General features: G+C 52.6%; 1 protein-coding gene across 1 annotated transcript; it reads right to left on the bottom strand.

The window, feature by feature from the left end:
- Positions 1 to 90: 90 nt before the first annotated feature.
- TAOK2 (TAO kinase 2) lies at positions 91 to 16,860 on the bottom strand. Its single transcript, XM_024560388.4, is given in 20 exon segments — positions 91 to 1,087; positions 1,089 to 1,346; positions 1,433 to 1,615; positions 2,566 to 2,778; positions 5,918 to 6,157; positions 6,495 to 6,698; positions 6,785 to 7,150; positions 8,645 to 8,806; positions 8,981 to 9,241; positions 9,425 to 9,592; positions 10,396 to 10,477; positions 10,581 to 10,674; positions 11,129 to 11,220; positions 11,327 to 11,440; positions 11,596 to 11,692; positions 11,825 to 11,870; positions 12,350 to 12,451; positions 12,545 to 12,616; positions 12,804 to 12,970; positions 16,090 to 16,860. Coding segments are annotated over 19 exon segments (3,150 nt in total). The 5' UTR covers positions 12,936 to 12,970; positions 16,090 to 16,860; the 3' UTR covers positions 91 to 823.
- Positions 16,861 to 16,919: the final 59 nt, after the last annotated feature.

Here is a 16,919-nt window from a genome sequence, read left to right as displayed (position 1 = left end):
GTAAGTTCTTTTTAAATACAAGTAACACTTTCACCTGCCACTGGACAGTCCTTAACACACACCTTAGACAGAAAGGGTGAGTCCTGGGTCTGTTAGAATAATCAACAGTTTATTAAAAGCTTGCCGTGGGGCTCTGTGCTAGCCCCGTAGCTGGGAGGGGCTCCCATGTCTGCCCCCAGACCTGGGAGCAGTCCCTTCCAAGGTCCTTCCCTTGTCCCCTGCCCCAGCTCTGATTGATCTTTAAAAAAAAAAAAAAAAGAAAGAAAGAAAGACAAGACGGCACAGGACGTCAGACAGCAACAGGGGAATGGAAAGACCCAGGCATCCTGACCCCAAGACCCCATCCTGATCCTTCTTCCTAGGAAGGACTTTTCCTCCTGTTCTTCCCACCCCAGATCCCAGACTTGCTCTGCCACATCCCAGGTCTGGAGGGCCTGGCGTCCCCAGTCCATGGCCCCATTGCAGGGGGTAGTATAGTTCTCTGAATATAATTATGTCTAAACCCACCCTTCCCCTCCCCCAGGGGACTAGATGAATATTTGACACACACACATCTCCCTCCTTTTCCGAGGCTGTGATGGAGAGAGACCCTGGCACCATGGTGGGGAGGCAGGGACTCCTGGTCAGCCTTGAGGCACCTATGCCCAAGCTGACACTGGGCCACTGGCCAGCCCAAGAAGCTCATGAGATGAGGAGGTTTGAGGAGAGCTGGAACCAACATCCTATTCCCTACCCTTGGGTGAGCCTCAAGCTTACAGCCCTCCAAGATCAGGCTCCACCCACCCCTGCCCTTGCCCCTTCATCTGCTCATCCACCTTGCACTTCAAGAATAGAAGTGGGAGGAACCATTGAGGATATGGGAAGCGACACTGGTGCTGCGGCTTAGAGGCCCAGGCACTGCGGCAGCAGGTGGGCCCACACTGTCACTGCCACTGCCCCCGGAGGCTGCACGTCGCAAGGGCTGGGGGCTGTTTCTTAGCAGCAGCAGGGCTCCACTACGGGGTGTCCCACTTTGTGCTGGGGGCCCCAGCCAGTTTGGGGGACCTGGGGGAGCCAGCAAAGAGGGCTGACGCCAGGCGGGGGGGGGGCATGCCTGGTGGAGGAGGGCCGTGGCTCCAGTGTGCCCCTGAACGGGGAACAGGGCGGGAAGGCCAGGCAGGGGCAGGGGGTGGAGCGGGATAGCCCTGAGCAGCAGCCTCAGCTGGGATGCCCCCCAGAGCCATACTGGAGAAACCCAGCCTCATGCTCTCAGCATCAAAAGCCTCAATCTCACGGGCCTGCCGCTCAAGCAAACTCCGGATTCGCTCGGAGCGCCCTGTCTGCAGGGCGAGCAGCTCCTCTTCCACCTGGGGCACCAAGAAGAGATATCAGAGTCTAGTGAAGGTGAGAGGAATACCCTCCCCACCCTGTCCTGGAGGTCAAGCCCCCTTACTCGCTGCTCCAGCAGGGCCCGCCTCAGTGCTACTCTCTGCTCCAGCTCTCGCAACTCCCTCTCATGTTGACTCTCTGTTCGGATTTTGATCTTGCTCTGATAAGCATTGAGCAACTCCAGTTCCTGTTGCAGCTGCTGCCGAAGAGCCTGGAACTCTGCTTCTTGGGTCTCATCAAGCCGCAGCTGGAGAATAGGAAGAAATAGTTTTAGGGGCCTCCTTCCCCACCCCCACAATCCTCCCCTGCCCCAGGTAGGCCTGGGCCCTAAGGTTTCAAGAAGCAGCCAGTGTCAACATCTATCAAAATAAAAGGTCATCATACCCTGTGACACAGCAATTACACTTCCAGGAATTTATCCCCAAGGTATACTTGCACATGTGCTCGAAGATGTTCACTGAAGCGTTGTAATAGCAAAATACTGGAAACAACCTAAATGTCCACCAATAAGGGATGGGTTAAATAAATTATGGTACATCCATACCATGGAAAATTCTATGCTCTTAAAAAAAATGAGGTATGTGTACTGACATGGGAAGATGTCCAAGGAATATTAGGTGGGGAAAAAAAGAACAGTATTTAAATTATGATTCCATTTTTGTTTAAAGATTTTATGTAACTTTTAAAATATACATAGGAAAAAATCTAGTACAATGAATTATTAATAAGTTACCTCTGAGAGGTAGCACTGGGTGGAAAAATGGCAACGGATAATGTTACTTTTACACCATGTGTATATTTTAAGTGGCCCATTCAAGTGTTATGTGTAATCACTTTTAGAACAGCAACCTTCAAAATCCTCCAGAAGTCTGAAAAAATTGGCCTGAAGTTGACAAGCATTTTGATTTGCTCCCTCTTCACACATTAAACTAACTCAGGCTCAAGAAAAATTATAGCCACTCTTTCCTTGGTGGTTCTTGGTAGAGTAGGCAGGCCGGCTTTGTCAAGACCTTAAGAAAATACTCAAGAGAGATAATAAAACCATTGCGCAGAATACTAACAGTGGGAGAGTTCTGAGTTTCCCAGGAACAAAAAGCCCCTTCTATGTCCACCTGCCCCCCACTTTCGCTGCCCATAACTAAGTGGGAAATAGAGGCCAACCTCCACCATGCTCACTCCCTGGACCCCAGGCCTCACCGCCTGTGAGCTGAGCATCTCCGAGATGGACTGGTCGTATTGCTCGGCTAGGATTGCCAGCTTTCGGGTCTGTTCTTCCTTGAGCCGCTTAAGGAGGCTCTTGTGCTGAGCTTTGGGCGTGGTCTCCAGTAAGTGTGCCCGCAGAGCCTTGTATTGCCGAGTCTGGATCTTACACGTCTCCTGGAACTGCTTCTTGATCTGCAGCTCCTTAGACTATGTAGTGGATGGACCGAGGGGAAATGGGGGCAGGGGAGAGGAGGAAGAAGAGGAGAAAGAGGAGGAAGAGGAGAAGGAAGAGAAGGAGGAGAGGAGGAACAATCAGGAGAGAAGGGGAGAAGAGAGAGGAGGAAAGGAGACAGAAACAGAGACAGGGAGAGGGAGAGAAACAGAAAACATGTTAGACAGAGGGGGCGGGGGGAACTGTATACAGACAGACATGGAGAGGTGGGATTGTGTTGAGAGAGATCAGGAAGATTCTCAATGGGCAAAAGATGTAAAGAAAACAAGACAGGTTCTGAGAGCATCTTCAGAATTGGGTGGAAAACTCACAAGAAACAGCAGGAGAGTTCGTGGACAGAAAACTGAGAAATTTTTAGAGCACTGCGGGCATACAAGAAGTTTTGACAATGCAAAGAGAAAATACAACCTAGAGATAGAAGCATGTGAACAGATACAGAATGTGTATAAAAGGAGTGAGAAAACCAAGTCACACAACACACCCATCGAAGAGAGTAACACAGCTAAAGACAGAAGAAGGCCCAGGTTCAGTACGTCTGGGTGGGAAGGAGGGAAGGAGGATAAGCACTGGGCTGAGAAGTGGATAAGAAGGGGTGGCCCCATATAGGGCAAAGGAGGTGGCCAGAAAGGGCCTGACAAGTTCAATGGGCCAGCAGCTGTCACTCTGGCCAGATCTCCACACTGCAGCCAGTCCCTTATGCACTCAGCTCCCACTCCAAGCCCACAACCAATTCCATTTCCGTGGCCCCCATACGCTCTGCCTGGCCCCCCCGACTCACCACCCCGCTACTGTATAGGGTTTCCAGTCCCATCCCCCAGCCTTCTAGGATTGTGCCTGATGCCAGGAGAGAAATTCAGCTCCCAGAAAGAAGAGAATCACACTGGGAACAGGTTGGGAGATAAAGCAGGGGATGAACACAAAAGGACCTGGAACCTAAGGACTCTCTTAAGGAATCCACAAATGGGAACTGTGGGACCAAGAAGTTATGTCAAAGCTCAGAGGTCCAGACCTCTAAGCTGGTGGTGGTCATGATGCAACAAAGCTATGACGGCAGAGAGGATGAGGCTGAGGAGTGAAAGGGGTTGAGATAACGTAGATGGAAGTGAAGAGGTCATGGAACTGGGGGCCAAGGGTCTGGATTGGGGGCATACCAGGGAGGCTAGGCGGCAGGACAAAGCAGACAGAGGCAGCCTGGGCCAAAGGTACAGTTCCGCTCAGTATTTTATTTGTGTTTGTCTTTTTCTTTTTTTTGGTGGGGGAAAGGGGACAGGTTGGAAGGGAGACAGAAAAACAAAATCAAAGAGAGAAAAAAAAAACATGACTTCCCACCCACCACCACCCCTGGCCCCAGGCCTGAGTCGATGAGGGTGAGGATGAGCACACACACAGCGGGAGAACAGCAATAACTTAGGGTGGGGGAGGAGCTTCAGGAGAACACAAAGTGTAACTTGCGGGCTCCACAGTGGAGGAGGCTGCCTGTCTAGAGGTCCACAGGGCTATGGAATGGGTGAGGAGGTGGGGAAGTATACTGAGGAAGGATGGGTGAAAGGGAGGATTGGGACTGCAGAATCTTCACTGAGTAGTGGGAGATAAAGTGCTCAATGCTCTAGATTTGGGCTGGTGAAGAGCTGGAGATGGTCACCTCCAGGGAGGTAGGGCCCGGGACTGACGGGTTCGAAATCTCCGCCCAGCTAGAGTCCCTGGTGGTGGTTGGTGGGAGGCAGGGGGCCCTAGCCTGCGTTGGCTGCGTGGTAGCAATCGGGGGATACGGCTGGGACGTTCACCCCGAAGCAGGCCCCAGCTGGCCAGTGTGTGGATAGCCCAGGGAGGTAAGCAGGAGGCCAAACCCTGGCTGGCCCGTGCAAGGCGCCCGTTCCAGCCCTTGCACAGGGCCCAAAACCTTGCCAATAGGGCTAGTGGGTGTCGAGCAGCACGGGAATTACTCCGCCGAGGCCCAGGGACAGGCAGTCGGCTGCGGAAGCCATCCTTGTTGGTCTTGGGGTAGAGTGCAAACAGACCCCGATCCCCTACAGCCCCACAGCCCTGTAGGGCTCTGAAGGCCATAGGTGATAGGCGTAGCAGAGCCCGCAACCAGAGCCTAGAGATGCTCCGGCGGATCCGAGGGCCCTGCTGCCGCACCCATTTGCCCCCAGCTGCCATAGCTGCCAGAGGTACAGCCAGGCCTACCCAGGCTAACAGCCAGGCTGCCCCAAGCCCCAGCGGGACGCCCATAAGGCCTCGACGCCAGCTAAGACCCAGGACAGCTGCCAGTGCAGTGCCCTGGGCCAGGAGTAAGAACAGACTAGGGGGCAGATGCAGTGCTGTACAAAGTAGTAGGTAGGAGGCCCCCAGGCCTACCAGCCCCACTTCAAGGGCCAGCAGTGAGGCTTGCAAGCCACCTCCACCCTGGGCCGCCAGCAGTGGGAGCAACAGCAGAAGTAATAGGGGCAGGAGGCCAGAGGAGGACCCCACTGCAAAGGAGAGACCAGCCAGGAGGCCATGGGACAGGAGTCCAGGTAACTGGCTAGCAGAGCTGGGCCTCAGATATGTTGGAGGGGGTTCAGGGGGGATGTCTGGTGAGGGACAACCATCTCCAGGATCCCTCAGGGTCCTCATTGGAGCCCCCTCCTCCTCTTCCTCCTCCTCCTCAGGGACTGGGGTCAATGCTAGACCCTGGACCCAGCCCAGCTCAAATTCCTCATCCAGGAGGCTCCCATCCTCCTTTGCCCATAACCTCCATGCCCCAGTCACTTCCTGGTCCACAATGTTCCTCTCCTGAGGTGCCAGGGATGGGACTCTAAGCTCCTCTACTTCCACCTCAGAAAGACCCCAAACTTCCTCATCAAAACTCCTATGTTTTTGTGGACTTGGACTAGGGATTCCTGATTCTTCTCCCAATATCCTCTGCTCCTCTGGTTCCAAGGTGGCCCCTTCCTTTCCCAGAATCCTTCTCTCTGGAACTGCTTCCTCCTCCTCTCCCAGAATTCTTTGGTCCAGGACTGTCTCCTGGCCAGATAAGCAGGGTTGCTCTTCTCTAGGGGTGCCTGTGCTGGGTGGTCCCAGAGCCCCAGGAATGGGGAGCGGGAGGCCCGGGGGACGCTGGCCTGCACGTACTTTAAGGCTCTTGGGCTGCTGGCGAACCTGGGCCGCATGCTTCTGCCGCAACTCTTGCTCACGCCGCTTGTTGTACTCCAGCTGGTTGCCTAGCTCTGTCTGATGCTGCAGGCGGGTGAGCTCTGCCCTTGTGCGCTGTACAGCCTGGAGCTGTCGTAGCTCCAGCTCCCGTGTGGCCTCATGCTGCCGCAGCAGCAATGCACACTCCAAGTCCTTCTGTGTCTGTTTCTTGTTCAAGTCCTAAAGCAAGAGAAAGGCAGGGCCCAGAGTGTGGTTAGGAAGCCTTATTGGTGTCAAAGAAGAGCCCCAGATTTCCTTGGCAGAGGGAGCTCAGGATTAGGAGATGAGGTGTGTAGATGAGGGGCATAAAGGAGCCAAACTCCTGGCTGGCCCAGGAACAGAATCCTAAAGGAACTCTAGCAGGGTCTGTCTGATGGGCACAAGATGCAAAAGTGGCGTTCAAGAGAAGCAGAGCCATAACCCGAACAAGGGCAGGGGGAAAAGACGACCACACGTGAGGCACATAGAAAGGGGTTTCTAGGATCCTGGAGGGTATTGGGGGATAGGGGTGACCTACCTCTCGCAGCAGATCCTGGTCTAGGCTGTGACGAGCCAGCAGCATCTTGCGCTTGTACTGGCGACACTGCAGCTCAAAGTACTGGCGCTGCCGCCGTAGCAGCCCTGCCTCCTCCTCCGCCTGGCACTGCTGTAGCTGCTCCTTCTGCCGCAAAAGCCACTCAGCCTTCTCCCGCTTGGGTGTGCTGGGGTTCTCCTGGAGCTCCTGGATAAGGGCAGTGGGGAGAGCAAGGTGGTCAGGCCCTGCCTTACTCACTAGCGAGCCCTACCCACTGCTGTAGCCTACTCCACCTCCTTCAGCTGCTCCTTCCGAAGTTTATAGGTCCGTTTCTGTGCTTCCAGCAGGGCAGCCAGCTCCTTCTTCTGCTGCCCAAGGATGTGCTGCTGGAACTTACGCTCCTCAGCCTGGGCAGCTCGTGCCTCCTTCTCACCAATAGCTTGGTGCCGCCGTGCCAGCTTTTCTGCCTCAGCCCCAAAGCCAGCCCGCTGTGCCTCAAGCTCCCGCTGCAGCCGTGCACTGTGCTCCTCGCGTTCACCCCTCAGCCGCGACTCCAGGGCCAGCAGCTGTTTCTGGTGCTGTCGTCGCATCCGCTTATAGCCACTTAGCTGCTCCCTCAGAGCTGAGTCCTGCTCATGCTCTTGGATCTGACGGCTGACCTGGGGTGGGAGAGAGGATGAGAAGGGCTCAGCTCTGGTCTTCATTTTATTAACACATATAGTCTTCATTCTCTATGGAGAAAGAATATGGCTTTCAGACTCCTAGGTTTAATTCTTGTTTGATACATTCCTCACACGTAACCTCTTAAGCCTGACATCTCAACTGGATAATGTAAATATAATCAACTTCACAGGATGATGTGACTGAATGAAACGATAAAAGGTACAGAGCACAGGGGCTGGAGTAAAGGTAGGAACAATTCAGATTAGCTGAAGAGTGATCAGAGACTTGGGCCCAAGTCCCAGCTCTGCCACTTACTATGTGACCTGAAGCAAGTCAAGGTTGCTAAGCTTTGGTTTCCTCATCTATTAAATGGAGCAATGATACCTCTTCATAGAAGCTGTGGAGATTACCTTTGATACATATGTACTAGTATCTAGAACACCTGAACCAGTAAGCGTTGGCTTCCTTCTCCTTCAGCAAACGCTGAGGACCATTATAGCCCAAGTACAGAGCTGGGATCTGGGCCATGAGATATTGGAATAACAAGAACACTAGGCCTGGATGTCCTCATTGAGGTTTGAGCTCAGGTCAAATGTCAAAGGGCTACGTCAGTGGACCCCAAATCAGTCCAGATGGCCAATACCCTGGACGTCAGACTTCTCTGCAGAGTGACACAAAGACCCAAGTGTAACGGGATCTGAAGAGTCGTCCTACCAAAATAACCAGCTACATGCAGAGACCACAAGAACATACTAAACCAACCAGTAGCCTCTAAGGAATGTAATCTAGATGTTTATTTAAAGGTACAGATAAAAAACTACGTTTTATAAAAAGTCTACCCATTTTTCCCTGTCAAGTGAGAAAAACACTGCTATGACTTAATGTTAGGAAAGGACCAAAGTCCTGCTTACAGAATTTGAGAACCATCAAAGGTGCTTGGGCAAGTGACTTGGGCAAGCAGGCCCTCTGAGTCATGGCTGCCTCATCTCTCAAATGGGATCTTATCCTCTCCCTCCCAGAGGAGCTTGAAGGATTAAATACAGTCATATGTGTGGGCCTGAGAACCAATCAGTGGTATGAGGCAGACACCTGAACACCACTGCTGCCCTCCATAAGCACAGAAGCCAGCACACGTGTCGTAATGCTGTTCAGGAGCAGCACAGTACAAGGATATGAAGCACTGGTTAGCCAGGAGCCTGGGGAGGCACCACAGGAGATGCCATTTAAGCCCAGCCATGAAAATGGAGTAAGAGTTTGCCAAGCTAGGAACACTCAATGTTGGAGGTCTGTGACTTCCAAGGGATTGGCCATCATGAGTAGTGTGACCAAAACAGTCTCCTGGAAAACAGGGTCAGAGTGAGGAAAAGGTGAGAGACAGCAACCAAAAGTGAGGGTGGGATTTGGACTTACTCATGTGCCACAAGCAGAAAATCATTTCTGGACTTAAGATAGTTGGGGCCTCCAGGCCAAGGGAAGATGGCTACACTTACCAGAGAGGCAGTACGGATGGTGGCAAAGTGATCCCGGTTGCGGCAGTAGGCTCGGCGGCGGGCAGAAGAGGTGGTAGAGGCGGGAGCTGGAGCTGCAGGTGGCTGGAGAGGGCCCGGGGTCAGCTCTGGCTGGTAGGGGTCATCATACAGGTTGTCAGAGCCCTAGAGGGAAAGTAGAAAGGATGCCCCAGGCTCAGAGGCCAATGGGCCCAAAGGGAGTTCCCTGGAGACCCAGTCAGATTTAGAGAGGCAGTCATGCTTGGGAAGGAGAGCCTGGGCAGGAAAGCTGGGGCTGGGCCTTGCTGCTGTCAGGTCTATTCAGGGCAAGCTGTATACCGGCAGCCGGTGGATGATGGAACTATGTGAGGTGACCGTGTGCTCCCCCTCCTGCATCATGGCCATCTCCCGGGCTTCAGGGCCTTCCTCCTCCTCTTCCTCTTCTTCCTCCTCCTCCTCCTCCTCCTCATTGTCCGAGGCATCTGCTAGGCTGTTGACTGAGCTGCTCTGACTGGAGGCGCTGATGGACATACTGGGTACTGAGTGGCTACTCTCTAGACTAGTCAGCGTCCCAGCCCGGTGCATGTAGGGCTCCGTCTCCTGTAGACAGGGCATAGGCTGTTGGGTAGGGAAGGGGAAGTACAAGAAGTACAAGGGGTGTATACATGGAGGTAGCACAAGGAGACAGTGAGTATGAGGAGGGATGGAGAAGGGAGGGGTCAAAGAGCTGCGAGGAGGCAAGTACAACATGGTAGTAAAGGGTGGCAGGACAAGCTGGGTCACCTCCTCCTCCTCTGGGGCCTCAGCACCAGGGCCATTGGGTGCCTCTTGGAACAGTATCTTCTTCATCTTGCGGTACTGCAGGTTGTCTAGCTCCCGCACAGCATCCTTGGTCCTCTGAATTAGGTCCATAATGACTGTGGGTGGCCGCTCCCGGAGCACAAATCGGTGCTGGGGAAAGAGAACACTGAAGCCTGCTGCCGAGCACCCGCCCCAACCCTCAATATCCTATGGGTGTTAGCATTCCTCTAGCCTGAGGCAACTCCCCTGGGGTCCATGCCCAGCATGAGCCAATGCTGGCCTTATCCCAACCTCTCCTTCCACACTAATTTTCACCACCCAATCTCTACTGCCCAGTCTCTTGCTCCTTCAGCTATGGCTGACAGACAAGGACGGTTAGATCTGGATTCTAGTCCAGGGCTTCTATCAAAGTGCTGCATGGCCTGGGCATGGCACAGGGCCTCCCTGGGCCTCATTAGGTATCCCACAATTATAACCCCCTGTCAAACTAGACAATCCACATCTGTTCCCAACTAGGGCTCTTAAGGCCCCCATGGATTTGTGAAGGGAATAGGGGCCCCTCTACTTTTGATAACTCAAAAAACATCTAAGGGAAATCATACATTTACCCATGACAAGGCTACACAGGCTTTTGGCTCGATTTAGATCAGATCAGTGTGGTAACCCTGGTTATTGCACGCTGACCAGAAGCTCTGGCTGGCAATTATATACATCTTTGGTTAATAAAAGATGGGAAAACAAATGATTACTTAAATGATTACTTAAATGATAGGCAGCTTGGCAGACAAAATCTAGTAAAACACAGAATCCATGGGGTGTGGGGATGGGGGTGGGAACTCATAAAGGAAGTTCTTGGCGGAGAAAGAATTGGAAATCACTATTTTCACTGAGGGGTTTATTGTGGCTCTAACACATTACAGTTCTAGGAGAATACTAGGCCAGTGAGCCCTCACCTTCAGAAGAACCTCTGAGGTTGGTCTGTCTTGAGGGATTTTCTGAAGACAGGAGTCGACAAAATTCCGGAAGTACTCAGACCTGGTAGTCACAGGAGGGTGAAGGAAGGGTTAGGAGGGCATGAGTCAGGCAGCCTTAACCTATGGCCTAACCCCTGGACCCAAGAATCCAAGTCTTTATTTACCAGTGTCCTGACTGGAGCACAGGGGACTCATTCTGTGCAATGTGGTATAAGGCACTCATCGCATTCATGTTAAACAGCGGTGGTTTCCGTTCCGCTACAGAGAAAGGTCAAGTGGAGAAAGTGAGACGCGGCAGGTAGTTAAGGGACACTGGAATGGAAATCAGAAGACCTGGGTTCACACTCCAGCTCCCCCATTCAGTTTTCATCACATTGAAAGAAAATATGCTTGTTTCCTCAACTTGAATACAAGTTCCATGAAGGCAGGAGCCTCATTCACTGCTACATCCCTAGAATACACTAGCACAGCACACACAGTACACAGTGAGCCCTCAAAAAAGTTTTGGGACTAGAGTATTAGACAGGAAAAGATGAATGCTATGAAATCTTTAGGTTTAAGAACTGGCAGGATTTGAAAGCTGTCTGTATCGGGGATCAAGGGTAGAATCAAAATGGACAAAAGCTCAGAGACCTCAAAGGATGGTATGGTATGGAGACAGGAAGAGAAAGAGAGTGTAAAGAGGATGAGGGAGCAGAGAGGGTATCTTTACCCAGCTCGATGCAGGTTATCCCCAAGGACCAGACATCCACCTTGCCATCATACTGCCCTTCATCCATTGCCAGGATCACCTCCGGAGCCATCCTGGGAGAATGGTCAGGAGAACGAGGCTAACTACCTGCCCAGACCCTGCCAACTCCTGCTCCCAACATCCTGAGAGCTCTCTCCACTCACCACCACTCCCACTCACCAGTACGGGGTGCCCACAAAGGAGTTGGCAGGTGCCATGATGGATGCGGAGCCAAAGTCCCCCAGCTTCACCAAGCCTGGCTCTGATAGCAGGATGTTTCCAGCCTTCACATCCCTGCCAGAGAAGAAAAGCACAGGAATAAGACATGCATCTCAGAAAGGCTGGGCAGGGGCTTTAGCACCAAGTTTCAAAGAAGGCTATAGCCTAGCTGAATGAAGAGCGGTGTAGAGAGCACCCTCCTCCCTCCCAGCCATCATCAGTGCTTGTACCTATGGATCATGTTGTGGGAATGCAGATAAGCCAGGCCCTGAAGGGCCCCATGGGTCACAGCTGCAATCTCCACCTCCTGAAGGGGCTTCTTATGCACTGGGGAGTGAGGGAAAAACATGAAACTGAGGGAGCTCAAAGGTGGGCCTGGAACAAGCTCCCCTTAACCTTTCCCCTCCAGCTTCTCTCTTCTTCTCCCTTCTTCCATTTGTTGGACAAAGAGTTACTTACCTTCTAGAAGGTCAGAAGCTGAGCCCAGGCAATACTCCATCACCAGCTAAGGAAGGGTCAAGGGTCAGAGATCAGTAGAATTGGTCACCCCTGGACCATCTCCCTTGGGCAGAGATGTAAAACGGAGAGCTGCCTTGCTCTATCCGTCACTGAGACAATGCCCGGAGGGTAACAAGAGGGAAGAAGGGCAACTGAGAAAATGTGGGGTGGGGGGTGGTGTGAGAGTCCCTAGAGTCAGGGTCTCTCACACCTGAATCCCTTCAAAGCCCCATTCAATCTCCATCTCCTCCAACCCATGTGCCCCTTTCCAACTGCTAATAGTCTACGTCACTCTTCACACCAGTCTGGACAGACACTGCTGCTCACAGCTGTGTGTGAGAACTAAAGAGGATGGGAGAGACTTCCTTTTTTCCAAGATCCCAACACCAGCACTCTGAACAGGGCTCACCTAAGAGACTAGACCAGGATAAGGATGGGCCTGAGTTGGGGGGCAAACATCAGACCAGAATCAGGGGGCTAGCTCACCCAAGCCGTGTGTTCCCTCAGGTAACAGCCCCGGTACTGAATGGTATTGGGATGCCGGAGCTTCTGTAGGAATCGAACCTCCTTGATGATGTCCTGCCACTTCTGGGAGGCGGTCAGGGGGAGGAGAGGCTTACTCAGCTGCATCGTGAGATTGGGGTCTCCTGCCCCCACCCAGTCTTGTTAAGCCTAACCCACCTCATTTGACTGCTTCCCACTGTAGGACATCTTCTTGATGGCCACCACTTCATTATTCCGGACATCCCGGGCCTAGAGGACCAGAAAAGAAGGTGGGTGAAGGCACCAGTGAGAACTGGGCAGTGGAAAGACTTGCTGGCACAGTAGGAGACAGCAGGAAAGGCTGGTATAGTGAAGTATTGGGGAGGACTGTTTGGAAGTCCACAGGAAGAAGAATGCAGTCCCCGTCCCTACCCCACCCTCCCAAGCTTCAACTCACAAAGTACACAGCTCCAAAGCTGCCATGGCCAATTTCCCGAAGGTCGGAGAAGAGCTTTTCCGGGTCATCCTTGAAAAAAAGCTCAGCCACATCAGGGTCCTTCAGGCTCCCGGCCCGGCCCCCAGCTGGCATGGTGGCCCCTGAGGGCCCTGAGAGTGGGGCCTGACCTGGAGAATGAAAATGGGACCCTCAGTGCAAGGATGGGGCTCTCAGAGAGAGGAAGGGGCCCCTCAAGTTTATCTTTTGCTTCCCTAGTTCCCTGATGAGGGGGAGGCACTGCTGAGGAAGGGCAGGGGGGGAATTAGGAACAATATCAAAGCTCCAAAAAATGAAGTTGCCCTGGCAACCAGAGCATGGGGCTGGGCCGGAGTCCCTAAAACTGCTAAGACTGGGAACTAGGCATCCTCATCAACCCCCTCAGCCCTTAACAAGTTCCATTTCCTTACAACCCCTACTTCTCTCCTCAAGAATAAAAGATTTTGCCTCCCAGCCAGAAGCCCAAATCCCAAAGGGTCCTGTCTCACAAGTCCCATACTCCAAATATTTCCAGGCACCTTCCGATTCCCCCTGGCGTTGAGGCCCCCCTCCTCCCTCAACCTCTCACACCCTGGAAGAGAGCAGGAAATGGCCAGGCCGGAGGTAGTGGAAATCCGGCCATTGTTAGAAGTGGGTACTGGCCCAGAAGGGCCAGAAGACTCATTCTCAAAAAGGGGCTAGGGACACTGGCAGAGAGGAGATCTAGAATGGGAAGGATGGGGCTAGAAATGGCATCTGGCTTTGGAGGCCTCCCTATGACCTGGGCTGCCTTATTTGTCCATTCCAATTGCATAGGCATCACACACAGGTGTAGGACATTCGCAGTATACCAATAACATTTATTAAGCACGTCTAGCAACACCTTAGATGTATTATCTCTCAATCCTCACCACAACCTTACGAGGTTATTACTATCACCCCTATTTTGCAGATGAGTAAACAGGCTCAGAAAGGGTGACTTTCCCCAAACTGGCCCTCTACCACTGTGCTTTTAAAACAGCCCTATGAAACAAGCAGGGCAGGATCATGACACCATTTCACAGACAAGATCACTGAGGCATAGAAAGGAAAGAGGACTTCTCCAAGGTCAGAGAAGAGGACCCTCTCCTTTCCAGTCAGGCATGTGTGCTCATTACTCTCTCAGCAACTCACTACAAGCTCAGCTCCCTCCTGCAGGAAGCTTCCCCTGACCACTCCAGTGCTTAGACAGAGCTCCAAGAGCACCAGGCAAGCACCCAGAGAAAGCTCCTTCATCAAAGTCAAGACCCCCAAGGGGATCCCAGGCGACTCCTGACTAAGCACTTGTTGGAATTCAGGCACAAAGAAGCATTGAGCAGAGCTGGACTCCCAGGGCAGAGTTCTAGCCCTCTAAGAGAGCCTAACAATTTAGCATGTAATTATATTTTGTCATGCATTGTTTCCTATTGTGTTGTTAATTTTGCCTCCTCAGCCCAACTGGAAGCTGGAGGACAAGGAGCAAGCCCAGCTTTCTCCAGTGGGCCCCTAGGGTGCACAGGGCTCAGAATAGCCTGGGAGATTGATTGATTGCCCTCAGCAGTTCCAAGGCTGCTCAAAGCAGGCCCCTTTCTCCATTCTCCTGTCAGCAATCCTGTCAAGCACCCCTCACCCCCACCACACACCCACACACAAAAGCAGGTGCTCAAAACTTGCCAAAGTAATCTTCTTGACCTCTTTACCAGCTCCCAACCAAGAATGCCCACACAGAACCCTAGGCCACGTCACATGCGACCTCTTCTTCAAATAACGTTGAACACTTGAGCTACTACCAAGTTCTGTGCTAAATCATAACCACCTTCTAAAATGGACAATGTCATCTCCATTCTGCAGATGAGGAAATCCAAGTGTGTCTGTCCCTACACTACCAGTAGTACATTTCATCCTCAATGTACAGCAACAGGGCTTTGAGTAATATCCTTATACTTCGTCCTCCCTTCAGTAAAAAGAATTACAGTATAGGTCTGTTGTGAATTTTTTTTCCAAAGATTTTCTTTATTTTTAAAGAGAGAGGAAAGGCAGGAGAAAGAGAGGGACAGAGATCAATGTGTGGCTGCCTCCCACATGCCTCCCCACTGGGGACGCGGCCTGAAACACAGGCATGTGCCCTGAATGGGAATTGAACTGGCGACCCTTTGGTTTGCAAGCCGGTGCTCAATCCACTGAGCCACACCAGCCATGGCTCTATTGTGGAATTTTTAATGAGATCTCATACTTAGGAACACTATACAGATGCTCAGTCTACAGATTTTTCCTTTCCTGCCTCTAGGACCACAACAAGGCTTTAATACTTTGGGGATCACCCCACCCCAGCAGCTTGGCTTTAACAGCACTGTGGCTATCATCTGTCAGAAGAGAGAGCCCCCTCAAAGAACCCAGGCCAAAGACTGGGATCACGATAAAGATGAAGGTCACAGTGGAGAGAAAAATCCATGAGGCAGAAGGTAGGAGCCAGAGCACCTGAGTATAGCCCTCCTAAAAAGGATGCTCTTCTTCCTCCCATTCTTAAATCTTACCCCAACTCAAATCCTGATTCTGCCACTGAGTGACCTTGGGCAACCTAACCTCTCTGGGCCTTAATATTTTCAACTGTAAAGTGGGAAGATAGCAACAAAAGGGTGAAGGGAGGGTCACATGAGAAAATAGATGTAAAGCACTTTGTAAATGGCAGACTGCTTGACAAATAGATTATTTATATGATCACAGCCAAGAGGCTGAAAGGTAACTAATATAACTAGGGGAAAATACTGCCAGGCACCCCCAAACACAAATGCACACACACATTTCTTTGAAAGGACAAGAAACCCAACCAGACCAAGCCTAAAAAGCAGATAAACAGACCCACCATAGAGGTCAGAGGCACGGAAATCAACACTCCAGAACAATCAGTTAAAGGGTATAATCATGGGAAAGAGGTAGCTGTGAGGGGCAAAGTGAACAGGGGAGATCAGAAGGGTGCAAACCCACCTGATTAGCTCAGGCACCTAGGGCGTGACACTCGGTGACATCAGAAACCCTGTCATCTGAGGTCCCCCATCAAACAGACATAATGAAGGGAAGAGGAAGGGGAAGAGGGTGGCAGCTGAAGGCAAGGCTAGCCAGAGGCTGACCACTGGCCCAGCTGGGCTTCCCCATCCTGAGGTAAGGGCATACCCAGGCCCAGCTTCTGAGAAAGGAGCACCCTTCTTATCAATGCTAGACACAGGGACCCATGTCCCTGCTCCCCGTGTCTCACCTGGTAGGGGTCACTATGGTGCCCCAGTGCTTCCGACTCCTCCTGAGGTCCTCCAGCGGCTCTGCCAAGCTGGGAGAGGGGCAAGGAGGCCTTTCCCCTTGCCACCTCTTCCTCGTCTTTCTCCCTTCCTGAGGGGCGGGCCCGGGAAGCCTCCCCTGGAGGGGAGGGGGTGACAACCTGATCTGACCTCGCGGTCCAGTCCTCCCCCTCGAGGGCGACAGTTGCAGAGTCCCGGATTTCTGACTGTGGGATCTGAACCTCAGATATTTCAACGGGGGGAGGCTCAATCTGGTATTTGAACGCGTGGGGAATGAACCCCCGATACTGGTGCACGCAGGGCCCTGAACCCCAGATATTTGAAACCCTATAAAACAAGAGCCCCAGGTTTAGAGAGATTGGGACCCGAGTCGCGAATATCTCAATCTTTGGGGCTGACACCCGGATATTTGAGAAGCGAGGGGTCAAGCCCAGAAATTCGGGACCGAAGAGCCAGAGCCCTAGGTGTCCGGCCACCGACAGGGCGCCCACCCCTAGGACGTCCGGCCAAACGGCTCCTCTCACGTCAGGGTCTGAGGGTGACAGCCCCCACTCCCTCCCCGGCCTCTTCCCCTTCCCTTTCTCTCTCCTGAGGATGGCTGAAAGATTGCAGCTAAGGGTACTCCCGGAGCCCTCTCCCCCTCTCCTCTTCAGTCTCAGCTTCTTGCAGCACCACAACCCGGGTCTTGTCCGGGTCTCCCTCTCCCTCTTCCTCCCAATTCCAAGATGGAGACCGGGCGGGAGCGCGCAGGCGCTGTAGAGACGCCCGGCCTAAGGGGGCGGGGCTCCAAAAG

The sequence above is a fragment of the Desmodus rotundus genome, chromosome 1, assembly GCF_022682495.2.
Source record: "Desmodus rotundus isolate HL8 chromosome 1, HLdesRot8A.1, whole genome shotgun sequence".
NCBI classification, from domain to species: domain Eukaryota; kingdom Metazoa; phylum Chordata; class Mammalia; order Chiroptera; family Phyllostomidae; genus Desmodus; species Desmodus rotundus.
This window is presented reverse-complemented; position numbering and strand designations above follow the sequence as displayed.